Consider the following 26,924-nt stretch of genomic DNA (forward strand, 5'->3'; position numbering starts at 1 on the left):
ACGTTGCAGTTTTCCAATGACATCCTCCTTCTGAAGTTCATAAGGTGTAATATGCACAGACTGGCTAGAAGAAGCATTCTCCCAAGTAATCACAATTTCTTCATTTTCCATAATTCTTTGATTGATGGGTTTTTAAAGCATTTTTTTCCCAACTCTCCTGGAGACACACCGAGGCAGTTGGGTTTTGATGAATTCACACACGCTTGATCTCCATACCTATTTATTCCAGCAATCCTTAAACTCCAACTGGTTTAAGCCAACTAAGAGAGTGTGTGGCGTGCGCGTGTGTTGAAACTGCAGTGCAGAGAGATAGCAGAAATAGTCCTTGGCCCAGGATTTTTAATGGTTCGAGCGCCATCTGCTGTTTGTTTCTAATTGATGCAACATGTTTATTTTATTCCTGCTTTTTGGCGTAAACAGCTTTAAGAGAGGTCAAGGGTAAATGGAAAAACTACAAATATCAGAAACCAACTGGAGAATCGTCTAAGCCAGGACCCTCCGCAGTAACGCTCTGCAATATTCACTGTTTCCTCCCTATTCTTATTTCTGCATTGCAGCTAAAAAGGCAGAAGAACATGGAAGAGCTGCTGAGACGGGGGCTGAACACGTCAGTGGTGAAAGCCTTTGGGGGCTCAGCGGGGGGCTGCATTAGCCAGGGGCAGAGCTACGAGACTGACCGTGGACAGGTGTTCGTGAAAATCAATCACAAGCCAGAGGTTAACAGTTTAATTTCTTGCTTCTAGACGGACTTGTCAGAATAGTTAAAGCAGTGCATTATCCCAGGCAAGCGCAGCTTGAGCTTTTAATACTGCATGTGCTTCCAACGGGACAAAATGACATAGCAAGAAGTAATCTGGCTTTCTTCTGGGTGCTGAGTTGTTCTCCAAATACTTATGAGGCACTGTGCATCACAATAAATTCTTCTAGCAAGGGACCATACTTTTTTTCTCCTGTATGGGAGATCCATAGATACCCTTTCATTTTTTTTTGTTAACATCCAAGGAATTCTGTAGGTACAGCTCAGTTTTAACATTGTTAGTCATTCAGGTGTTTCAGGCAAATAGATTTAAACACCAGTCCACATAAGTTACATAGCCCTGCTTCTACAGGCAAGTAAAAACTTAATATCCCAGTTATGGAAATTGTATATCTATTAGAGGTGCTATGCTTTTGTTTCTCTTTCCTTCCCCCTACAGTTTGCCCTCCTCCCTATCACCTTTCATGTTAACCTCCCCACCCTCACCCAGCCTGAGGGTATGTATAATTAAAATAGAACATTTCTAAGTCCCTTTCCTGGAGTTGTATCTCCAAACGGGTTTGTTTTATGCATACCATGACACTTATGAATCTCACTCCTAAACCATCTCAGATTTAATGTTAATGCTCACCAAAATACTTCCTTTTAGAGTTTATAGAATGTAATATGTATGAGCGATGTATCCCCGGAGGCCAGGGGCATAGCTAGGTGGGGCCACGGGGGCATGGGCCCCCACAGATTTAGCCCTGACCCCCTCTATTTTTGATCCCCCCCACCGCAGACCCTTCACTGCCACTTTTGATCCCCCTCCTGCCTCAGCCAACCCTCCACCACCACTTTCGATCCCCCCTCCCGCCTCCGCCGACCCTTCCCCGCCGCCACCAGGTACCTTTTCTGGTGAGGGTCCTCAACCCCCACCAGCCGAAGTCTTCAGCGCCTGTCTCCGGCGCCTTCACTGATCTGTTTCTGTCAGTCCTGACTCCAGACGTCCTGCATGCATGTCCTGTATGTAGCCCCGTACAGGACATGCATGCAGGATGTCAGACAGAAACAGATCAGCAAAGGCGCCGGAGACCGGCGCTGAAGAAGACTTCGGCTGCCGAGGGTTGGGGACCCCCACCAGCAAAGGTATCTGGCAGCGACGGGGGGGGGGGGGGTCAGCAGCTGGGGGAGGCGGGTTAAACTGTGCCCCCCCCCCACCTCGGGCTCTGGACCCCCTCCCGCCGAGGTCTGTTGGAGTTATCTGCCACTTTTTGTCCACTGGATGAGAAACACTTAGGGACACTTTTACAAAGCTGCACTGAGCAGCTCACATGGCTTTTACTGCACGTTAGATGCTAGCACAGTTCAATACCAAACGTCTGATGCACATTAAAACAGCCAGTGTGGTGAAAATCCCACACTAATGACTTAATGTGCTGAGTGGGGGCAGTGATAACTAGCACATGGTGCACCATGTCAGTACTGCTGATAAAGTAGGTGCATTTAACGCTTCCTCAAGAGGACGTGTTGAGTTCACCTGCACTATCAGCAGATGTGACGGCTAGTGTGTGGTATTGCACCATGTGTTAGCTACCACTGATGGTAAAACTGTGCCCCCCCCCCCCCCCGACAGACTAACCCCACCCCCAGTGGGAGTCTGCAGTGGAAGTTCAGTAGTCCCAGGCAGCAGAGATCTGGTGTCACTTAGGTCAGTGCCTGCATCCAAAATGGCACTTATGGCCCCCTAGAAACACAAAGATACCTCAATGACCTAATTGAAAGCATGTTTACAATATAAACATAAGAATATAAGCATTGCTGTACTGGGACAGACCAGGCCCAGTATCCTGTCTCCAACAGTGGTCAATCCAGGTCACAAGTACCTGGCAAGATCCCAGAACAGCAAAACAGATTTTATGCTACTTATCCTAGAATATGCAATGGATTTTCCCAAGTCCATCTTAATAATGGGTTATGGATTTTTCTTTTAGGAAATTAGCCAAACCTTTTTAAAACCCTGCTAAACTAACTGCTTTTACCACATTCTCTGGCAATGAATTCTAGAGCTTAACTACTATTTTCTCCAATTTGTTTTAAATTTACTACTTAATAGCTTCTCTGTGTGCCTCCTAGTCCTAGTATTTTTGGAAAGGGTAAAAAGCCATTCACACCTACCTGTTCCATTCCACTCAGTATTTTATAAACCTCTATCATATCTCCCCTCAGCCATCTTTTCTCCAAGCTGAAGAGCCCTAGTCGCAGTAGCCTTTCCTCATAGGGAAGTTGACCCATCCCCTTTATCATTTTCATCGCCCTTCTCTGTACCTTTTACAAATTCCACTATACCTTTATTGAGGTGCATTGACCAGAACTGCACACAATATTCGAGGTGTGGTCACATCATGGATCAATACAAAAGCATTATAACATTCTCGGTTTTGCTTTCCATTCCTTTCCTAATAATTCCTAACATTCTATTTGCTTTCTTAGCTGCCGTTGCACATTGAGCAGAGGGTTTCAAAGTATCATCAACGATGACTTCTAGATCCTTTTCCTGGGCAGTGAATCTTTCATCATATAGTTATGGTTTAGGTTCCAAAGGAAATGTGCACATAGAGGAACTACAAATGGTTTGAAATACTTAGGGGCCATTTCACTAACCTGTGAAGGTAATCAATAGAAATCAAACAAAATAAAACATGGAAAAGAAAATAAGATGATACCTTTTTTATTGGACATAACTTAATACATTTCTTGATTAGCTTTTGAAGGTTGCCCTTCTTCGTCAGATTGGAAATAAGCAAATGTGGTAGATGACAGTATATATAAGTAAAACATCCAAGCATTTCATTGACAGTCTAACAGGGTGAGAATGGGTAGGAGGTATGCATAGGAACATCAAAGCATTTCAGAGATAGTCTAACAGGATGGGGGTGAGCAGTGGCGTAGCCACAGGTGGGCTTGGGTGGGCCAGGGCCCACCCATTTATGGCTCAGGCCCACCCAACAGTAGCACATGTTTAGTGGTAACTGGTGGCAATCCCAAGCTCCGCCAACTGAAGATTTCCTCCTGATGGTAACGAAAATGCTACTCTCCACAACACCGGCACCTGCACATACTCAGTTTTCAGTGCATGCCTGCTGCCAAGGTGGAAAGAAGCGTTTTCCCACCAGCTGAGATAATTTTATTTTTTTTTGGGGGGGGGGGGGGGGTGAGAACACTTGGTGCCCACCCAATTCTTGCCTAGGCCCACCCAAAATCTGTTGTCTGGCTACGCCCCTGGGGGTGAGTAGGTGAGAGGAGGGTGATAAACAGAGCAATACAACTTTATGGTTTATAATGGGCTAGAAAACCCAGATCTTTGTTGAGTCCTGTCTGTTGGGTGTCAAAATATTCAATCATTCTGAGTTCAAAGGTCTTAAGTTCCTGTATTGTTTTAAAGTTACCTTTCAGGATTCTTACTGGCACAGTGATCTGGTTTTGTAAAGTGCTGGCCCACAGGGGTGGGAACCCGGCTGGCACCAGTATTGTTCATGTGATGTCTATGTAAATTAAATCTTGTCTTTAGCATCTGGCCTGTTTCTCCAATATAGCATCCTTCGTTACATTTTTTACACTGAATGATATATACCACATTGGAAGATGAGCATGTGAAATATTCCTTTATGTTGAATATTTTTCCTTTGTGAATGACTGTGGGGTCCTGTGAAATGTGCTTACCGCAGGTTACAATTTATTAGCGCAGCATTGGAGCGGGGTGCACTCAGGCGTCCCATGGTAGATGTGAAATTGGTGCATGCTACCCAATTATTGCTGCCTGTGCCAGCCCTGCAGGCTTCCATCGGCTGGGTCCCGCCAGACAGGAAATGATGAAAGCAAGGGTGGGAGAGGTGGCCCCCAGAGGGGATGGAGAGGAGAAAGGGAGGGGGGAGGGGGGAGGAGGAAGTAGGGCTGTGAGGCAAACACCACGCTGTGGTGGTATGTGCTGGGGGAGGGGAGGGTGTGTGTGTGTGGTGATGGGAGGGGAGGGGGGTACACGTTTTCTGGGGGAGGGGGTGGTGGGAGGATAGCAAAAAGATATGGTGAGCACAAATAAATATTGCGTTGACCTTTACTGGAAATTTGTCTCTATGAGTCTTGTCTGGCAGAAACCCCCAGCTGGTATAGTACCTGGTCAGCGCTGTGGGCAGGTGGAAAGGGGGTTGTCATGTTCTTGTTCTGCCTGCTGCTGTGTTCCTCTGGCAGGAATTGTCTTTACTGCAATGCAAAGCAGGCCATTAGTATCTGGGCAACCTTGTCCTGGGCTGTAGAGGAGCTCCCCCCCCTCCGGAACGAGACATCTGAATCTGTTTTTGAGCTGGCCAAAGGTACACTCAATGATAGTTTGGGTGTTCTTGTGCCTCTTGTTATATTCCTCCTTTGCCTCATTGTGGGGGTGGACAATGAGAGTCATTAGCCAGGTTCGCTGGGGGTAGTCTCTGTCACCTGTGGGAGGAGCAGGAATCACATGCATGAGTGTGCTTTTGTATGTGAACCTTGTGGAGTATGGGTCATGGGTGTGGATTCAGAGGGGCATCTTGAGGGTGGTAGGGTGGTGATGTAAGGGGGGGGGAGTGGGTATGAGGGTACTGCTTACCTAGGAGCCAGCCACTGGTGATCTCCCCTCAGTCAAACCTGTGGTAGATAACATAAAACTGCAGAATATATGCATTGTGGGTGGCCCCTGGGTACTGAGCACACATGTCCACAATCTCCCCCGGGCATCACATGACCTGCATGTTCACGGAGTGATATGATTTTCTGTTCCTATAGGTTTCTTTGTATGCCGGGAGGGGAGGGGAGGTCTAACATAGTAACATAGTAACATAGTAGATGACGGCAGAAAAAGACCTGCACGGTCCATCCAGTCTGCCCAACAAGATAACTCATATTTGCTGCTTTTTGTGTATACCCTACTTTGATTTGTACCTATGCTCTTCAGGGCACAGACCGTATAAGTCTGCCCCGCACTATCCCCGCCTCCCAACCACCAGCCCCACCTCCCAACCACCGGCTCTGGCACAGGCACAGGCACAGACCGTATAAGTCTGCCCAGCACTATCCTCACCTCCCCAGCCCTGCCTCCCAACCCCGGCTCTGGCACAGACCGTACAAGTCTGTCCAGCACTATCCCCGCCTCCCAACCACCAGTCCCGCTTCCCAACACCGGCTCTGGCACAGACCGTATAAGTCTGCCCAGCCCTATCCCCGCCTCCCAACCACCAGCCCCGCCTCCCGATCTTGACTAAGCTCCTAAGGATCCATTCCTTCGGCACAGGATTCCTTTATGCTTATCCCACGCATGTTTGAATTCCGTTACTGTTTTCATTTCCACCACCTCCCGCGGGAGGGCATTCCAAGCATCCACTACTCTCTCCGTGAAAAAATACTTCCTGACATTTTTCTTGAGTCTGCCCCCCTTCAATCTCATTTCATGTCCTCTCGTTCTACGTGTGCAGTCGATGACGCCAATGACAGAGGGGAAGTGGTCTATGGCATAAAACTTAGCCATGTTGTTCTGGAGGGTCTGGGAAGGTAATATATTCTGAGGTGTGGGTGAGAAAGGCATCAAAGAACTGGGCAAGACAGTTGGAGATGGCTGGTTGGGTGAGGCCGGCATTCATTGCTAGCACTGACTGAAAATTGCTGGTTGTAAGAAAGGTGAGGGAGGCAGTGACCTTAACGTGGACTGGCACTGGATTATTCCTGCGTGTCCTGGCCTGGAGGAGGGGTTGTAGCTTGTTACAAAGGAGCTGTACGGAAACGCTATACCTAGTAAGGCATTTCTGAATCAATGAATGAACACCTTCGTCAGGGATCAGATGAGTGTGTCGGGCTTGGCTCTTTAATGCCAGAAAAGAGAAAAGTATTTCAAAACTTTGGCTGGGAATGTTGTCTAGTGGCTCAAATAAATGCCGTCCTCAAATGTCCACCACTGTTCGAGGATGATGTTTATTTGAGCTACTGGACACAGTTTCCGGTTGAAGTTTTGAGATACTGTGTGGAGGAGTGGCCTAGTGGTTAGAGCACTGGTCTTGCAAGGTTCAAATCCCACTGCTGCTCCTTGTGATCTTGGGCAAGTCACTTAACCCTCCACTGCCTCAGGTACAAACTTAGATTGTGAGCCCTCCTGGGACAGAGAACTATCCAGAGTACCTGAATGTAACTCACCTTGAGGTACTACTGAAAAAGGTGTGAGGAAAATCTAAATAAATAAATAAAATAAACAAATTGCTGGTCAGTGATGTCCAGGAAGTGGGTCCTGGGCCTAAATAGTCTGGGATTGGGGTATCTCATCCTGGGCTTCCCCATAAAACTCTCATCCACATCCAGCAAAGCGTCAGCCACAATAGCATTCACCGCATCCATGATTGACGTGCATGTGTCCCACCACCACAGGTGCAACCCACTAAGCCCAGTAACACAGTAAGACCACTCTGCACTCCTCCAACTATGAGTCCCAGCACCAGCAAACAGTCCTCACACAAACAGCAGGAACACACAAGCACAGTGAGAAACTGGGAGTGGACAAACAGAGCAACAACGAGACAGAAGGTTTGGGGACAGTGAGGGTTTGGTTGGGGAAGGATGTCAGATGCAGAGCAAGGAACGGGTGTGGCTAGGGAGCTGGCAGGTGTGGGCAAGGACTTGGAAATGAGACACAGATGACCAGATGGTTAAATTAAATGCGGGCGCTAGAGGCCACTAGCGCTAGCGCTCGCATTTACCATGCACTGATTATCAGAGGGCATACTGCAGAGCTCATTTAAATTGTATTTAAATGAGTTTTCCGGTATTCTGTCTATATGATCAGAGCACTGAGCTCTGATCGTACAAGATGGATAGCGCCTTAACCGTATGCCAGCTTGGAGTTGGCATTAAGGTTAAGGCTCTTCTCCCCCCCCCCCCCCCCCCCCCCCCGTGTCACTGACCGGGAAGGTGTGAGGGCTTGGCGGGGCACTAGGCCACCAGGGCCTTGCTTCTGGGGAGGTCCAGGGGGATTCATGGACCCCCAGCTCCTGAGTTTGACAGGTCCGAGCTTTTGACTGCCTGGACCTGTCAAGTGCAGGAGTTTTATGCCTTGAGAGCATATGCGCCCTGGCACAATCCTCCTGCACTTCTCCCAATGATCAACGCTAATAACACACCTACATTTGCATGTAATTAAGACTGATCATTGGGGAGTTAATTCCCCGCGCTGTTCTGGCGCTATTTTTAGGTGCTGTTTTGGAACAGCGCGGGGAATTGATCGGTAGGGCAAGGAAGGAAGTGAGTATCAAAATGTTCAGACAGGGGCAAATAAACAAAGGTAACAGAGCACTCTGTAACTCTCTGCTCTTCTTCCTAAACCAAGGATTCCACCTCTCCACTCTCCAACTCAGCAAAATCACAAATGGGCCCAAAGACAAGTTTGGTTTTAAAGCAGGTCCAATTTATGATGTTTTTCTTTCTGGCACAAGGAAATCATTTTGCTATCAATTAGCACAAAAAAAAAACCCAAATACCATGTAACACCACCTATCTCATGACCATGACATTTCCACTCTCAAAACGCTTTTCTCTGGGCAAATAGCAGACTTATATTTTTTGTTTGTTTGTTTGATTAAATGGTTTAAATGTTTTTGTGTGAGAAACATGTCCATCTTTGCACCATTTTTTGCATATTTTTTCTTTCAAAAATGAGCCTTCTATCTTTCGATAGGCAAAGATGATGTTTGATGGGGAAGCTGCAAGCTTGGAGGCAATCCGACAGACCCATACAGTGAGGGTCCCCAAGCCTATTACAGTGCTAGACATGGCAGGAGGTGGGGCTGTTTTTGTCATGGAGCATCTGAAGATGAGTCACTTGCACAGGTACGTCATGAAGGCTTAATGTGATGAAAGACTGAAAATATATTGCATTTGATGGCCTCTGTGACTTGAGCAGTTCTCAGTCCAGATCCCTGACTGTATCATCTGAGAAATTTTAGAAAGTCTGAATGAGTGTGAAGACTGTTTTACTCTTGCACTTAATTTATTTATTCATTTATTTGGATTTATTTATTAATATAGGGCCTCTTTTATCAAGCAGCTCCTAGTGCGGTAATGCTGAGATTTTATTTATTTATTTATTCATTTATTTATTGCATTTGTATCCCACATTTTCCCACCTCTTTGCAGGCTCAATGTGGCTTACAATACATCATGAATAGTGTAAATACATTAGAAAATAGACATTTAGTGTTACAGAAGGATCTTGGGTAACATGATAATGATAAGACATGATAGTGGTATAAAAAGCATATATTGTAAGACAGCTCTGAATATAAAAAAGAATTTTTTTTTCAAAAGTTCAAGGTTTATTTGTGATATTAAAACATATGAAACCAACAGCATAGTGAATTGCTCTTCCACACTCCATGGCAACAGACATCCTAATTAATTAATTCCGACATTCTTGTCCACCACAAACAGTGTCTGTTTGCATGAACCTGTATTGCACACAAGCACTCAGGGCCACCGAGAGGGGGGGCAGGTGAGGTCTCTCTCTCTCCTGTTCCTGACAGGACCCGGGTGATCGCGTAGGAGCAGGAGCGAGAAAACTCCGGTGTTGGGCCCCCCTGGGAGCCTGGGGAGGACCCAGAAGAGCAGACACTACAGGCCTTCCTCCAGCGCTGCTCTTCACTCTGTCCATTGCTTGCTAAGTGGCTGCTTTTCCTCTCAGACCGCGCATGCTCGGTTTTGAAACTGAGCATGCGCTGAAAGAAAAAGCAGCCACAGGGGCAGGCAATGGGCAGAGTGAAGAGCAGCGCTGGAGGAAGACCTCTTCTGCTGCCGGGGGCCTTGGGATCTCCGCCAGCCAAGGTATTTGCATTTCAGTTGCAGCGATCCGAGGGAGGGGGGCAGCAGCGGTGACGATCGTGGGGGCGGTGGCCCTGCAAGTACCTGAGGGAGAAAGCACATACTCTTGAGCCTCCAGCCTGCCTTGTAGCTGTCAGTTTCAGAGAATACCAGTCAGCCACAGTGTCAGACTGGGGTGGTAGATCTTCATCCTGTGCTTAGTTCCACAGCAGTGCTGTCCCTCTCCATTTAAATCATGTTGAAATAATAAATAATTAATGGAATGTCTTAAGGAAATAGGAAGGATATTCCAAAGAGGCACTGCTTGATATCCAAAAGTACATGTTAATAATTTTTTTGGATTTAATACTTCTGGCTTCAGGAAAGTATAGAGTTTGACAGTTATTAAGGAAATAAAACATGCAAAATTTTAAAAACAAAACAGCAGACCTTAAATTTGATATGAACTTCTGTTGTTAACCAGTGAGGTTCGTATAAGACAGGGGTGACTCTATCATATTTTTATAACTGGCAAAGTCCTTATTTACTTTTGTTTTGGTCTGATGCTTGGGATAAGTTAACTTAGTTTTGGTTTTCAAGCATCGTTTTCACCAAAGTTTGTTATTTGGAAGTCTGTTTGTATTCCATTTTTTTCTTTCAAAAGAGGACAAACTACTGTTTGACTTTTTAATATCAGTTGCATTAAAATTAATAACCTCACATTGGAAGGACAATTCTCAGGTTAATGTATATCTTTGGTGGAATTGGATTTTACTGTACAAGAAATATGAACAGTTTATTTCTTATTCCTCTTTAGGACCACCTGTTGGTGTTAGAAAATGGAAAATGTTAAATCATTTTCTTTCACTTGCTACTTAATAGTGTATAGCGTTGCTTGTAAAACTCAGCTTTGATTATTGTATAATATACTCATATTCTTGCTTTGATGTTTTAAAATTATTAATTGTATAATTGTAAAATTTAATAAAAATAATAATAAAAAAAACAAAATAAAAAAAAATGGCAAAGTACTTTTTCTGCTTTTTTTAAGACATTCACCCAAGTGTTAGCTTTCAGAGATATTTCTCTGATATATATGGATTCCATACCTAGATTTTGATGTCTTGGCACACTGTATGCTGGAAAAAGTTGCTTGTTCTATTGGGAGCTTCTTACTTTGATACTGTAGATATGCGGCTCAGCTGGGAGAAGAAATAGCAAATCTTCATCAGCAAAACCAGAAGCTTGGAGAGAGGCTGAAGAGGGATGCAAGCACTGTCGGTACAGTAGAAACATCATGTTTTACAGTAGAGTTCAACAGTACATCAGAGATATTTTCACTCTTGTCAGAGCTCATGTATCACAAATCCATAGAACGGGTAAAGCAAAAACAGAGATGTTGCACACCCTGGAAATCTCAGGAGACAGGTTTTTCACAGAAAGTGAGAAGCTTCATACTGACCAAGTATTAGAAAACAAAACCCACTAAATTTTAAGTTTAAAGGAAAAAGAAACTAGATAGTAAAAAATGTAAAAGAATAAATTCTCTCTTGATGTTTGTATTCCGAGTTTGAGAATGTCTGTAATGTGCAGCTACACCTCAGTGATGGAGGAAATTCTGTACATTTGCCAAGGTGATTTTCATAAGGTAAAACTTTCTCTATAAAATTTGATATAATATCCATGGATAAAAAGTATCCACAGACTTTGCATTTACACACACAGTGTGAAAATTGCCCAATTTTGGGGAAAATATGTACACAAATTTGCATCTGGGTACTTCACATTTATCAAATTTTATAGAGAAAGTTTTACCTTATGAAAATCACCTTGGCAAACATACATGCACAAATTTGCACCTGATATTTTTGTGGGTATTATTTCTCTGTGAATTTACGTTCATACTTTTGAAATTGCAAAAGTATATACATACACACCAACCCCACCCACAAGAATGCATTCCCTAAATGCATGTAAACATATGCACTTATGGTGCTCCATACAGGTTTTCATGCATATAGAGGTGAACTCTATATATGGCACTGAAAAAACAAACGTGCTTAGCACTATTCTCTCTAAGCTGAACGGGAGTCCTCCACCTACAGTGGGGGGCGCTGTTTCACTATTACATTTTCAATAGTGAGGTACAGGCAAGCTCTGTGAAAACACAGTATTGACACACCGTCCTCCCCCCCCCCCCATTAGTAGCAAATGCATGTAAATGACCAGAATACAGTGATACCTCGATTTTCGTCGATAATCTGTCCGAAAACAATCGGCGAAATCCGAAACCGACGAAAACCGAGGCAATTATTTCTATATGAATCAATGAGCAGGAGAACGCGTGGGTCGCCCTTTGTTTTTGCAAAATTAGCAGCGAGGTCACATGGGGACGCCGACGAAATCTGAGACAAACTTTTCATGGAAAAAATCGACGAAAACCGAAATCGACGATAACCGAAGTCAACGAAAACCGAGGTATTACTGTACTGGCATATGTGTACATATGTGTGCAAAGAGGCACATAAATGACAATTTTCTCAGTGGAGAAGGTTGAATAGTGGAATACCCCAAAGGATCTGTACTGTGACTGGGGCTATTTAACATATTTATTAATGATCTGGAAACGGGGACAATGAGTGAGGTGATTTAAATTTGCAGAAGACTCAAAGTTATTCAGAGGTGCTAGAAAGCATGTGGATTGTGAAAAAGTGCAGAAGACCTTAGGAAGTTGGAAGATTGGGCATCCAAATGGCAGATGACATTCAGGGGCTCCTTTTACCAAGTGGCGGTAAAAGATGGCCCCCAGTGACATCAGTACATGGGCTTGCCATGCTCTGAGGCCACCTTTTACCGCAGTGGGTAAAAGGGCATTTTTGGAATACAGACAGTAGGCGACGAGGGTTCCAGCAGTAACCCAGCGGTAATCGAGCAGCGTGCGGGGCATGCCTACTCCCACCCACCAGTGTTAGAAAATAAAAACTATTTTCTACCACCAGAAACGGCACGTAGCAGAAACGGAGCTACCACTGGACTCCTGGGCAAGCTCAGTGGTAGATTCGACTCACTGTGTGCTATCCTGGCGGTAGCCCTACCAACAGTTGATAAAAGGACCTCTTAATGTGGATACATGCAAAGTGATGGACATTGGGAAGAGTAATCCAAATCATACTTGTTTTTGACTTTTGTTTTAATTATATGAAGATAATGCTTTTAGGTAATTATACATTATATAACCTGTTTTGATTCCAGAGCTGGATATAAGTGGGCTATAAATACTAGAATAGTATAGTATATAGGTGTCATTGCAGACAATAAGCTGAAATCTTCTGCCCGGTGTGTAGCAGTAGCCAAAAAAGTAAACAGGATGATAGGCATTATTAGAAAAGGGATAGAAAATAAGACAAGGAATATTATAATGCCTTTGTATCGTTCAATGGTGCAGCCACACCTTGAGTAGTATTGTGTGCAATTCTGGTTGCTGTATCTCAAAAAAGATATAGCAGAATTAGAAAAGATTCAAAGAGTGGCAACCAGTATGATTAAGGGTATGGAACTCCTGTCATATGAGGAAAGGCTTAAGAGGTTAGGACACTTCAGCTTGGAAAGGAGACGGCTGAGGGGGGGATATGATTGCGGCCTACAAAATGCTTAGTGTTGTAGAACGGGTAAATGTAAATTGAGTTTTTTACTCTTTAAAAAACTACAAAGACCAGGGGACATGCAAGGAAGTTACATGCTACTACTTTTAAAATGAACAGGAGGAAATATTTACTAACTAGTGGAACCATGCCCGTTTCCTCAACAATGAAACGGGCCCTAGGAAGGCTGTCATGTAAGCTTTTTTTTTTCTCTCTCCCCTGCCCTCCCCTCCATGTCCAGCGATTCTCCTCTTCCCTGCCGTCCCATCCGTGTCCCACGATTCTTTCCTCTACTGTCCTCCCATCCCATCCATGTCCATCAATTCTCCTCTGCCCTCCCCTTGATGTCCCGCGATTCTCTCCTCCCCTCGATTTGTACCTGAACGTTCTCTGGCTGGCAGGCGCTGGCTTCCGTTCCGTTCGTAACATCCCTCCTGACGTCAGCTCGCCTCTAGCGTTCCCTTCCCTTTCACTGTTCCACCCTCTGATGTCATTACGTCTTGACTCAAGGGCAAAACAGTGAGGGGGAATGGAACGCTGGAGGCTAGTTGACATCAGGAGATGTTAGAAACCCGGACAGCCAGCCAGCCATGGAACGTTGGAGGTGCAAATTATTATATAGGATAGTTAAGCTATAGAATTAATTGCCAGAGGATGTTCAGCAGTTAGTGTATCTGGTTTAAAAAAGGTTTGGTGCAATGGAGAGTTAAGTGACTTGCCCAAAGTCACAAGGAGCCACAGTGGGATTTCAAGCAGGCTTCACTGGTTCTCAACCCACTGTTCTAACCATTAGACTACTCTTACACTCCACATGCAATAACAGCCTGCAAAATGCAATACCTGCCCATTCCTTGTAATGCCACACTTCCTACTATGAATTTCCTTGTATAATGTTGGCAGTTAGCACGTGCTAACATTTAACATAGTGCTGCATTGTTAACACATATTCAAACATATTGAACAGATAACCTGGTTTAGTATGTAAATTTCAAAGCGTGAACAATTTTCAAGAAGACCATTCTCATATATAAATCTCTGTTTTATACACAGGAATGCCTTTGTAAATTACCCCATAAAAGTATTATGTACTTGAGCTGTGCAAGCAGGCTATTTATTTCTGCATTGTCTGTACTATGACATCCTAATATTTGACCACCCTGCATTTCTATAAGACAGGTAGGGTTAGGGTTACCATATTTTGTCCTCTCAAAAAGAGGACACGTCCCGCCCATGCCCCTGCCCCACCCCTTTTGCATCCTCAACCCGCCCCCTATCACATATTCCCCTCCCCTCCCCCCCGGGTCACATATTCCCCTCCCCTTCCATTACTATCTACTGCCCTGGTGGTCTAGTGACCTCTTCGGGGCAGGAAAGAGCCCCCTCTTTCCTGCCCGGAGCTCTGTCCTTGCCTTGCATCCTGTTGCTGTGACGGTCTCGGGATTCAAAATGGCCACCGAGAGTTGAAGTCTCGCGAAGCCGCTTCAACTATTGGCGGCCATTTTGAATCCCAAGACCATCACAGCAACAGGATGCAGGGCAAGGGCAGCGCTCCAGGCAGAAAAGAGGGGGCTCTTTCCTGCCCCGAAGAGGTCACTAGACCACCAGGGCAGTAGATAGTAAGTAAGGGAGGGGGAGGCTAGGATAGGCCTGCTGCCTTCCCGCCCGTTTGTCCAGAAATCCGGACAAACGGGCAGACTGGCAAAACCCGTCCGGACATGTCCTCAAAAAAGAGGACATGTCCGGGTAAATCCGGACATATGGTAACCCTAGGTAGGGTGTGGGACAGTTTTCTACTTGTCGATTTTCTGCTACTGTACAATTACAGTTAACTGCCATCTTTGGTATCTAATGCACTCTTTAGTAATGCATCCTTTTCTTTAGATGGGGTTTCCTTGTTTCTTCCCTTATACAGTTCTGTCGTATGGTACAAAGTTCTGCACATGCCAGGAGCTGAAGGGGAGCCACATCAGCCCTACACCTACATGAAACCAGTACAAGATTCCTGAGCACTTTGGCCTCTCCCCTGGGTGTCCCAGAATGCTCTGCACCTATTGGATTGACGTGTACTTCTTGCAGAATTGAGCAACAGTGTGAGTGGTATTTGCTGCTTCTTTCTGATCAGCTCTTTATTTTTATTTTTGTAAGGGAAAGGGAGTGGCCAAGGTGACCTGCAGCCTGTGGAAAAGTTTGGTTTCCATACCACCACTTGTTGTGGATATATCCCCCAGGTAAGGACATCCTTTTCTTGACAGAATCCTATATAGCCGTGATTCTCAAACCTGGCCCTGAAGGCACTCCAGCCAGCCATGGAAGCCACTGCTTGCTCTGGGATTGGTGGCATTGAATGTTGCTACTATTTGGGTTTCTGCCAGGTACTTGTGACTTAGATTGGCCACTACTGGGCTAGATTAACCATTGGTTGGACCCAGTATGGCTATTCTTATGCCTCCACTACATATAAACCTCTCTCTTAAATATTCATTGTGGATATTGTGAAAACCTGACTGGTTGGGGTACCTCCAGGACTAGGCTTGGGAATCGCTGCTATATAGCATTCCTCCAGCTAGTGATTTAATACCACTTTTTGTGTTAGTTTCTTCCATTTCCTGTTAATTCATTTATATTTTTGGTCCAGCTCTCTTCCTGCTTCTTTCCACTCTGCAAGGGCTGTTGTACCTTGAAACCTCATGCACAGATACCTGAGGGGTTTCCCCTTTTTTTTTTTAACTCCCTGATTAATTCAGCCACCCTTGGACTGAGGTCACAGACTGTGGTTCCTTATAGGGCTTAAAATGTATGAACCCACACTAACCATGAGGCAACACTGCCTAGGGTCAGCTTAGGCTCCCTCCTCCCCCAGAGCCTTCTGAAATGACTGAAGTAGTGTCTATGTTATGATCTGAATTTCAGGAATGTGACCATATCAGGTTTTAATTAGACTCTCCAAACCAATAGTTTTATAGGATACCTTCTGGAATGGATGGTACCATGGTATGTTAACCCTGGTGTCACCCTATGGGATAGGGTGAAGAGGGGAATGTTAATATGTGTTCAAGCTTGAGACCTATCCACTGGAATAGTGGTGGGCCAAGCTGCACAGCTTGGAACAGCTGATAAGTACTGACTAGGCCTAATAACCTGCTGATGGCCTTATAGCAGAGAGCTTGCAAGAGCAGGGCTGCTTGGTGAGTCTTAGTGAAACCTGGTACAACTTTCAAATTGAGTGTAACACTTAAGATGTAGAAATTAATGACAAAAATGGTAAAAAGTGTGGTTCTTAAGATGGAGGATGTCTTTGAAATATGGCTCCTGGTATCACAAGATATAAAGACACAGATCTCTCTCTTAAGATTGGAAAAGAGGAAGTGAAAGTGTAAAAGTTGAAATTATTAAGCAATCTGTGGGAGGAGGGGCAGGTGGGCACCTGACCGGAGGTCATGACTCATAGATTAAGCAATATTAGAGAAAAAAAAATCCCTCTCCATAGACTTGTATGGGCACCAAATTCTATATAAGCAGTGCTCTTCCGAGGATTCTTCGGAACTTTTCCCCAACGCCTCTGAAGCAGCGAAGCTCTGTCCAGTTGTACCCAGAATCTGTCCGATGTCTGTACCTAACTGAAGACCCTATTTGGGGTAAGAATAAATGAGTAATTCTTTCACTAACTGGTTTCAGTCTTTATTTCAATCTATTTTCTCTCATTCACCTATTTCACTGAATACTACCCATATACACATGTTAGATTCTCTCTCTCTTACTTACATAGATTTAATGTGGGAACATAAATGGCCAAAGATTCACTTAGATCCGGATAGACAGAAAGCCGTGGTAATGGGGATTAGATTTGAACTGCGCCTTCTGATGCCTCCCCAGCGTCGATACCCATGGGAAGGGGTGTCACTGGAATTTAGGGAGGCGGTAAAGAAGCTAATCGAAGAACAAACCCTCTGTATACCTCCGTGTGGAAGGGTCCACCGGGGGTGTCTAGAGAGGGGTAGATAAAAACAATCTCCAGCTTGGTTCCATGTTTTCTTACACTGAAAGGCCTGTTAGTAGAGAAGCGTGTGTGACCTAACTTTTAGTGAGTTGCCTCTCACTAGTACAAGAGACAGCTCTTTACAGGATTTGGAAACACCTTGAAGTTTTGTAAAACTCTCAAGATCCAGGGGGAGCAGAACATCTGTGATAATAAGCATATAACCAACATGTGCAGAGCAATTTTATAAAAGGGCACCTAGAATTAGGCACCCAAAGGATACCTAGTTAAAGTCTATTCTATAAAGGAAAATAAATATCTATTTTCTTTTATAGAAGTCTAACTGAACTGGGTATATATGTTGTCACAGGGTCCTGCATCCATCAATTCCTCAAGTGCTCTGGTTAGGCCCAGGAACTCAGTCAGTAGTCCCAAAGAGGCTACTGAACAACTTTGTCTCTAAGAAAAGCTCAGAGACCATTAACTTTAACACTGCCTATAGAGCAGTAGTCCTGGATGTGGGAACCCTTTACACTCAGGGTGACTTCCTCATCCCCTATCAGACAGTCCCCTTACTGAGTAGAAGGCTTTCCTTGGGCAAAACAGTAGTTCATGCGCTTTCTTGAGCATTCAGTGGCCAATATTCAAAGTGATTTAAGCAGGTAGGAGCCTCTCCTGTCCGCTAAATCACCAGTCACCGCCCAACTGCTGATATTCAGCAACACTAAAGCGAGGAGTGCTGTTGAATATTGCCTCTGAGCGGCCCCCCAAAAAGTGGGCTGGTCATAGGTAGGCTAAGAGGTGGCGCTGGGGAGGAGCCAAGCCTTACGGAGGCTCCAGCAATATTCAGCCGAGGCCCGCATAAGTTAAGCAGGTGAAGTAAGGACAGCTCAAAAGCTGTCCTAAATTCAACCACTTATCTTAATGTGGGCCCTGGCTGAATATCAGGCTGGGACCTGCATTAAAACATTTCATTTTACCCTCCAACAGCCCCCAACAACAGCCTCCCGGGGTGCCCCGCCTCAACAACATCTCCGTCCCCCTCAACAACATCCCCCTACCTCCCAGTCAGGATAGGACCCTCCCCCAGGACCTACCTGAGATCCCTGGTGGTCCAGCAGGCCATTGGGGGCAGGAGCAAATCCTCCTCGCTCCTGCTCCTAGCAGCAGCTTCTCGAAAATGGCTGCTTCTCCCGACACCTCACTGGACCACCAGTGAGGTCAGGCAGACCCTGAGGAGGGGTCCTATCCTGACCAGGAGGTAGAGATGGGATGGGGCTTCTGCCAGGAGGGGGATGTTGTTAGGGAGGGGAGCCCTGGGAGGCTGTTGTGCTGTTGTCAGGGGCTGTGGGGGGGGGGGACTTTTTTTAAAATGCAGGTCCCAGCCTGATATTCATAACTTTCTTATGCGGGCTTGGCTGGATATCACCCGGACCCGCATAAGCCCCAACAGCTTGCCCACCCAAAACTATCCCCCGATATTCAGTGCCGGTGCCCGGACATGGCCCGGCACTGAATATCGAGGGATAATTTAGCCGGCGACGAACAGCATTTAAAAAAACACTGACCGCTGCTGACTGAATATTGGGGGGGGGGGGGGGGGGGGGGTCAGAGATTTTCTGGGTGACCAAAACATGGTCGGATAGAAGGTTGTTGGCAATATGCAAATTAGGCTCCTCAGTATTTGGCCTTATGCAAATTCAACCCCTGGTTAGCCTCTTCCAAGCAATAATGTGAGGTCTGACACCCTTTAACACAGTTCTCATTCAGTATGCAAACTGTACCACCACAGCAATAGTTAAATCTCTAACTAACTCAAGGAAAATAAATTTTTTTCTTTGAACTTAGCTGAAACTACTTGGTAATTTTCTATTACTGCACATAATCTCCTACCCTCCTACGGTTCCCATCCCACTACCCCTACCTATCCTTACTTACCTAAACTCCTAATTATCCAAGATCTAGTGGCTTCCATGTATTTCTTTCCCTCATCCTGCCAAAGGGGGTCCTATTTATCCATAAAACCTTGTTTTCCCCTCACTTATCATAGCATTGAGGCACCTAACTTGAATTGCACCTTACACGATACACGGTCAGCATTGTGATTCTTCACATTACTGCGATCAGTTATATGTGATGTAAGTCATGTCCTTGTTTTCATCATGCATACATCTGATGCAGTTCATTAGTGTTGCGGAACAGCAGGGTTGATCACTTCGACCATGGAATAATGACTATTTTGGCATCTTATTTCCAGAGAAATGACTGGCAGAGTGACTGGGCCACCTTCTTCATACATCAGCGACTTCAGACTCAGATGGATTTGATTGAGAAGGATTATGGAGACAGAAAAGCAAGAGAGCTGTGGGCAGCACTCCAGGTAGGGAAGCCAGTTCCAGTCACCCCCTGCCCCCTACATAAAAGAGGCTGTTAAAACTTCAGGCCTTTATACATTTTTTTAAATTATGCATTTCAAAAAATATAAATCAAGATAATCTTGACAAGAAATAGTTAAGGATATATAGTTGTCGTACCATATTTAGTGCTAGGAAGAAAAAAAAAAGTATCGCTATGAGCTAATTCTGTAACCGGGCAACTAGGATAAGAGCAGAAGGTAAGCTGACAACTGTTTCTAGCCTATTCTGTAAAGAAAGGTAGGCACCTCCTTTTCTTTACAGAATACTAGCACAAGCAGCAGAAAATGCACCTATGTGTTAAGGTGCAATCGTTTTTACACTAGCTCTATGGCTGCAGGGCCGTGCCGATGCGGTAAGCGGGGTAAGCACCGCAGGAGGGCGCCCACTTCTGGAGGGCACCGCCGTGGTGCTTACCCTCGCCCTGCACCACCGAGGCCTTTAAATCTTTTACTTGCAGTCGCAGCAGCGTCTGTGAAAGCGGAGCGCTGCCGACGTCTCCCTTCCCTTCGCGCTGTTGGTTCCCTCAGTGTCCCGCCTTCTTCTGACGTCAGAAGAAGGAGGGACACTGAGGGAACCAACAGCGCGAAGGGAAGGGAGACGTCGGCAGCGCTCCGCTTTCACAGACGCTGCTGCGACTGCAAGTAAAAGATTTAAAGGCCCCCAGGGCGCGCCGCGATCATCTTCATGGGGGGGGAGGGGGCGCGCGCGCCAACTGTTCATCTGCGGGGGGGGCGCCAACTGTTCGTCTGCGGGGGGGGGGGGGGGCACAGACCCTTGGCACGGGCCTGTATGGCTGTTTTAAATGCTTGTGCCTAGATGTTACCCATAGACCCCTGGATTCTATATATGGCGTCCAAAATAGTGCACCGAAATTTGACGCGCATCAGGTGTGTTCCATATTTGCATGTTCAACCTAATAAACAAATAAGCAGTAACTAGCAATAATTAGGTGCTAACAATCTATTATTTGGTGCTAATTAGGAACAAATTAGATTTACATGCATATCTTGCTATTGTATAAAGATGTGCACCTAAATCTTTTAGCTTGCAACTGAAAAGGGGTCATGGCCATGGGATGAGCATGGGTGGGTGAGGGTTGGCTAGACCATTGGGACCTCAGGCGACACTCTTCAGGAGCGGCATCTCCCCCTTCGCTGCGTTTACCTCATCACGTTGCAAACCCGGCAGTGGCCGTGATTCCCATACGCTGCCCTGTTGCCAGCACCCACCTCTTCCCTTTACTGCGGCCACCTCTCTGATGTAACTTCCTGTTTCGTCAGAGGCTCAGGCAGCCGCAGTAAAGGGAAGAGGCGTATGCCGGTGGCAGGGCAGTGTATGGGAACCGCTGCCGCTGCCTTGGGGTCATTCACTAAAAATGCATGCACTATTACAGAATTTGGGGGTTCCACACCTAATGAACATGCGAGGGTTTACACCAGGTTTCAGTTGGTGTAAATTTTTACGCCTAAAACTGGGCGCGGACACCAGGGCTAAATGCTATTCTATAAACAGGGCCCAACTTTGAGCAGTGTTTATAGATTAGCACTTAGTACTCAATTTGTTTTGATGCCCAAATTTGGATGCCATTTATAGAATTTAGTCCAGTGTATATTTATGCACTCTGCCCGTGCTCCACCTAAACTCTGCCCATTTGCCCACCTAAAGGCAAAGAGTAACATATTGTCCAAACCTGGCATGGATTTTCCACTAGTAGATATTTTATAAACTGAAAACTAGGCAGCTCCTTATAGAATTATCTCCCATGGGGCACCAACAACGTATGTAAAGGACCAAAATACCAGCATATACATACCCATGTGTGCACATACATGTGTAAATACCAGTATTCCAACTGTACAATATTCTATGAAATGTGAACCTGAGTGTCAGGCTTCTTCCCTGAAAGCACTGGGTTTGTGAGCCCTTGGACCTCTACCGTGGAGCGGCAGTGGCAGGCAAGGTCACCTTCAAAGCAGAGACGAGGCAAGGCTGGACTGGAACCCTGGACTGGAGTTCTGCACTGGAATACACAGGACTGGAACGCACCGGATGGGTGCGCACTGGACTGGAACCCACTGGACTGGTACACACTGGAGTGGAGCCCACTGGACTGGAACACACGGGACCGGAACTCGCTGGACAGGAACACACTGGACCTAGGCTTCACCTATGCTTAGCCACCATTCCCCGAGGGTTGAGCCCTCAGATTCGGGCAGCCGGCAGGGCTTACAGGAAAACCGGAACTGGAACTAGCAAGCAGGAACAACAGGAATCAGGATACAGAAGTGCCCCCAGGCACCTAGGCGAAAGCAAGGCAGACAGGCAGGGAATGTCCGGGTTCTGGCAATAGTCAGGTCTGGCCACAGGCAGAGAATATCCGGGTTCAGGCAGTAGTCGGGTCAGGCAGCAGGCAGCAAGTATCGGGGTTCAGGCAGTAGTCAGGTCAGGCAGCAGGCAGAGAGTAGTCAGATTCAGGCAATGATCAGGTCAAGTAGCAAGACTATGGCTGGAGCTCCAGTAGCAAGGAGTACTGGCAGCGGACAGGACTAGGCCTGAAGCTCCAGAAGCAAAGGAAAACACACGGGAAAACCAGAAAGCTAAACACAAGAAAACTAGTAAAGCTATGCCCAAGCTAACTAGTCACAAGCTAGAAACTCACACTAAGCAAAACACAGGAGAACTAGTAAAGCTGTACACAAGCCAACAAGAAAAGCTATGCCCAAGCTACTAGTAACAAGCTAGAAACTCACACTGAACTGGACAAGGTAGCAGTGCACAGAGCACTCTAACATACCAGGGACCTTAGACGATGCAAAGGCAAAGGCTGCAGTCTCTAAGTGATTAATAAAGCCCTTCAACAACTGAGGAGCAGCTGCAGCCATCAGTAAGCAACTACGGAGGCTGTCCAGGCACAAACAAGAGAGACAAGTCTGGCAGCCTGGAAGAACTGGACCGGACTAGGCTAAAGTCTGGAACGGGTAGGAGCAGAAAGACAAACTATGGCAGCCACTGGCTCTGGCCACCAGCAGATGAGAGGAGCACAAACCAAGGAGCAGGCAGAGCGCACACAGAACATAGAGAGACTTAGAATACCTAGGTGCAGCACAGTGGAGCAAACAGAGCCAGGCTGGAGACAGAGGTAGAGCTAACTCAGGCAGAACCCCCAGGAGCAGTAGAGTGGAGTAATTAGAGCCATGCTGGAAGCAGCCAGCACACAGAAGGAAAACTACTCCAGAAAGGATAGGCAGAAGCCAGCTTAGAAGCTGACCCCCAGAAATAAGGTAAGTCTGAGGGTGGTCATGGCCATAGACGTGACACTGAGATGCCATTATATTTATGCATCATGGCAGGGGCGTAGCCAGACACCCAATTTTGGGTGGGCCTGGACCCAAGATGGGTGGGCAGAAGAACCCCGCCTCATCCCACAGATGATGTGGTCTCTCCTGTCACCTGCATGCCATATGGTCTCTCTAATATCCTCCCTTTCCCGCATACCTTTTAAACAGCAGATTTTCACCAGCAACAGGCAGCAACTAATACACATTGCTGATGTTGGCTCCATACCCTTCCCTCTGATGCAGCTTCCTGTTTCCGCCTAGGCAAGAATACATCAGAGCGAAGGCTATGGGGCTGGTGTGAGCAGTATGCATCAGTCACTGCTCACTTCAGGCGAAGATCTGCTATTTACAAGTTATGCAGGAGGGACAGTTGTTGGGAGTTTTCGGCTGGTGGGGCTTGGGGATCCCTGCCAGCCACAATATAGCTATGCTGGTACTGGGTGGGCCTGAGCCCAAAGTGGGTGGGCCTGGGCCCACCCAAGCCCACCCTTGGCTACGCCACTGCATCATGGGTGTAGACTGGGCAGGAACAGCAAACAGGAAAAACCTCTACAGCAAAGCCAAACAACACAACCAACTGACCACAGACAAAACCAACTTGGGAGATGGTGCTTGGAAAACACTTTATTGATTGCTCGCACAAAGGACCCGACACGGTCCGTGATTTGGCGCAACAAAGCACCTGCCTCATCACAAATATTATTCGCAGAGTACACTGACTAGATAAGATTATCAATAAGCATGCTCTCTGTGAGATCGTGAACACAGTTCCCACCAAGCATAAACTCGAAGGAAATGAACAGAACAGCGTGCCAACAAGTATACACTGGCTGCAAGAAGGGCCCTGTTTACTAAGCCATGCTAAGGGCACAATAAATGCTAAAGTCGCCCATAGGAACATATGGGTGAATCTAGCATTTAGCATGCTCTAATTTTAGCACACACTAAAAACACTAGTGCATCATAGTAAACAGTGCGCTAAATGATTTAGTTTGTGGGGGATCAATATTCATCTTTTATTAATTGAATATTATGTCTGTGTAGATGGGAAATGGTTATTATATATTCCTTCTCATGTGAAGCTGCTCTTTATATGTAATCTGCCTTGCATCCTTACGGTTAAAGGCAGAATAGAAGCTATATAATACAATTCTATAAGGAATAGAAGGCCCTTACTTTTTAAATTTGTTTTACAAAATCCTAGTGTTTCGGTGCAATCACTTGCATTAGCCAGTGTTTAAAAAAACACACATTATGGTGTAGTATTATATAATTCTTCCCCCCCCCCCCCCCCAAATGTGTGCCCAGCCCAAACTGAGAGGAAATGCCCACCTTGTGTGTGTGTACTTCAAGAAAATGCTTAAATATAGGTGTATATGTGAACACACAAACACATACATGACTTGAATACTGGCACTTACACACGTTATTGTCACCTAATTCTAAGAATTACCTCCCCCTCCCCAAACTGTTGTGATGCAGCTCAGTTACCACTCTGCTGTTTTGATTATGTGCTGGCACAACTTGTTAGCTAGAGCTGTGAGCTGTACAGTAGCTATATAGTGTGCTAAAAGTTAGGCACATACCTTCCATGACTTAATGGCAGGTACACACATAACTGCACTTAGGCGGTATTCTACTATATGTCACCTAAGTGATCTAGTGCATAATTCCAAGGGGGGGGGGCAAGTATTTCAGCATGCATTTTATCGAATACTATTAGTTGTACACGCAGGTGCTACATTTAGTTGTGAACATTTATGCCATAAAACAGGCATAAGCGGTCACACATACATGTAGGAACCTCATTGCCAACTTAAGCTACAGTAATCTATAACAGCTTTGGTGTGCAAATTTGCCATTTATAGACTACTTACTAGCTTAGCGTTTGGCACTTAGCTTGTAGCGCCATATATAAAATTGCCCCCAAGGTGTCTACTCGGCATTTGTTTCTAATTTGGACAGCAAGTCTTTATACCTATTGCTCTTCAATCTTGTTTGGACGAGGTTTCACACCATTCTAAGTGTTAATACATTCTTTGTTGCCAGCTAAAGATACCTGAGATGTTCAAGGACATAGAGATTTTCCCAGCACTTCTGCACGGAGACCTCTGGGGAGGGAATGTAGCCGAGGATGACACTGGCCCCATTGTGTTTGATCCAGCTTCCTTCTATGGACATTCTGAGTTCGAGTTAGCGATTGCAGGAATGTTTGGTGGATTTGGAAGCTCATTCTTCTCTGCCTACCACCAGAAAATCCCGAAAGCTCCGGGTTTTGAGCAACGCCAAAAGCTGTACCAGCTTTTCAATTATGTAAACCACTGGAACCACTTTGGAACACAATACAGAGGATCTTCTCTAAACCTAATGAGAAAACTTTTACAATAACATTGAAATTAGCAATCCTTACAGTGTTAAATACCCCTTGATTTTCTCCATATACCAGCTTGTCTCTTGCCTTTTTAAGCACTGCCATAGATATCCAACAACAAACACCAAGCTAATTTACTTAGATCCATGATGCTGGGACATGAAACCAATGTAGCTGTCTATTTTAACAAAACAATGAGTAAAGATTATGGTTATTGTGATGGTCCACTTGAATATGAGGAAAAACAGTTGAACAAAAATTATAGGCGAGACCTTTTTATTGAACTAACTGGATTCATTCCCTCTCTTTGCTTCAGAACTTTTGACTCCCGAGATCTTTCTTTCTTTCTTTCTGTTCCCTTTTATCAACTCCCCCATTCACTCACAGACGTTACACTGTCCCCAACATGTTCTCTCAACCCCATACTCTCATATTCTTCTAATTGTCTCATATTAATCTCTTCTGCCTCCTCCCTTTTTACACTCTTTCCCCCATACCGCCTCCTTTCCACTATATTGTTTAGTTATAATCTCCCCCTCTCTGTTGTCTCTCTTTAGCATATTCCTAAAACAGCTATAAGGGGTTGACTTTAGTGCAATTCACAACTGTTCAGCACTAGCATCTGGACAGCTCCTCTAATCTGTTTATAAAGAAATGTATGACTGCAGACAGATGGACAGATCAAAATTAAGGTAAAATTAGTCTTTACCTGGTAATTTTCTTTCAATTAGTCCCAACAGATCAATCCAGAGACTTGCAGGTTATGTCCCTGTCCTAGCAGATGGAGATAAAGAGAGGCATTACATGGAGACAAGACAGAATGCCTGCCTTTGTCCCGACAAAGCTCTCTCTCTCTCTCTTTTTTTTTTTTTATTTCAATAATTTTTATTGATGACTTAAGACATCAGCCAATACAAATATTTCGGGAACAGTTACCGTATTTTTCGGACTATAAGACGCACTTTTTTCCCCCAAAATTTGGGAGGAAAATGGGGGGTGCGTCTTATAGTCCGAAGGTAGCGTTTTTTGACCTCCGTTCCGTACTTACAGGATTCCATGTTCCCTGGTGGTCTAGTGACGTCGGGACAGGAAAGAGCCCCCTCTTTCCTGCCCATCGCGCTGCTCTCCGTGCTTCTCAATGCTTTCCGACGGTCTCGGCGAGATTCAAAATGGCCGCCGAGATTCTCGGCGGCCATTTTGAATCTCGCCGAGACCGTCGGAAAGCATTGAGAAGCACGGAGAGCAGCGCGATGGGCAGGAAAGAGGGGGCTCTTTCCTGCCCCGACGTCACTAGACCACCAGGGAACACGGAATCCTGTAAGTACGGGACGGAGGTCCAAAACCCGGACAAGACGCACCGGAGCACCTAGGTTTTAGAGGAGGGAAAGAGGAAAATTTTTTTTTTCCTATTTCCCTCCTCTAAAACCTAGGTGCGTCTTATGGTCCGGTGCGTCTTATAGTCCGAAAAATACGGTAATTCAAATAACAAGAAAAGGAAAGATTCTTCCACCTTTGGTTCTCCAATCATTATCATCAACTCTTTTATCATTTTATCCCACCTCCCCCCTCCCTTTATGTTAAGA

General features: G+C 45.5%; 1 protein-coding gene and 1 non-coding gene across 2 annotated transcripts; one reads left to right on the forward strand and one right to left on the reverse strand.

Annotated features, from left to right (window-relative positions):
- Positions 1–493: 493 nt before the first annotated feature.
- Positions 494–26,188, forward strand: LOC115472228 (ketosamine-3-kinase-like). Its single transcript, XM_030206428.1, has 6 exons — positions 494–716; positions 8,481–8,632; positions 10,788–10,879; positions 15,385–15,467; positions 19,473–19,595; positions 25,020–26,188. The coding sequence occupies exons 1-6, from the start codon at positions 576–578 to the stop codon at positions 25,356–25,358; spliced, it is 930 nt and encodes a 309-aa protein (XP_030062288.1). The 5' UTR covers positions 494–575; the 3' UTR covers positions 25,359–26,188.
- Positions 9,753–9,819, reverse strand: LOC115473615. Its single transcript, XR_003942707.1, has one exon. It is a non-coding gene; the product is annotated as a small nucleolar RNA SNORD31 (small nucleolar RNA).
- Positions 26,189–26,924: the final 736 nt, after the last annotated feature.

This window comes from Microcaecilia unicolor, chromosome 6 (assembly GCF_901765095.1).
Source record: "Microcaecilia unicolor chromosome 6, aMicUni1.1, whole genome shotgun sequence".
In the NCBI taxonomy this organism is placed as follows: Eukaryota; Metazoa; Chordata; class Amphibia; order Gymnophiona; family Siphonopidae; genus Microcaecilia; species Microcaecilia unicolor.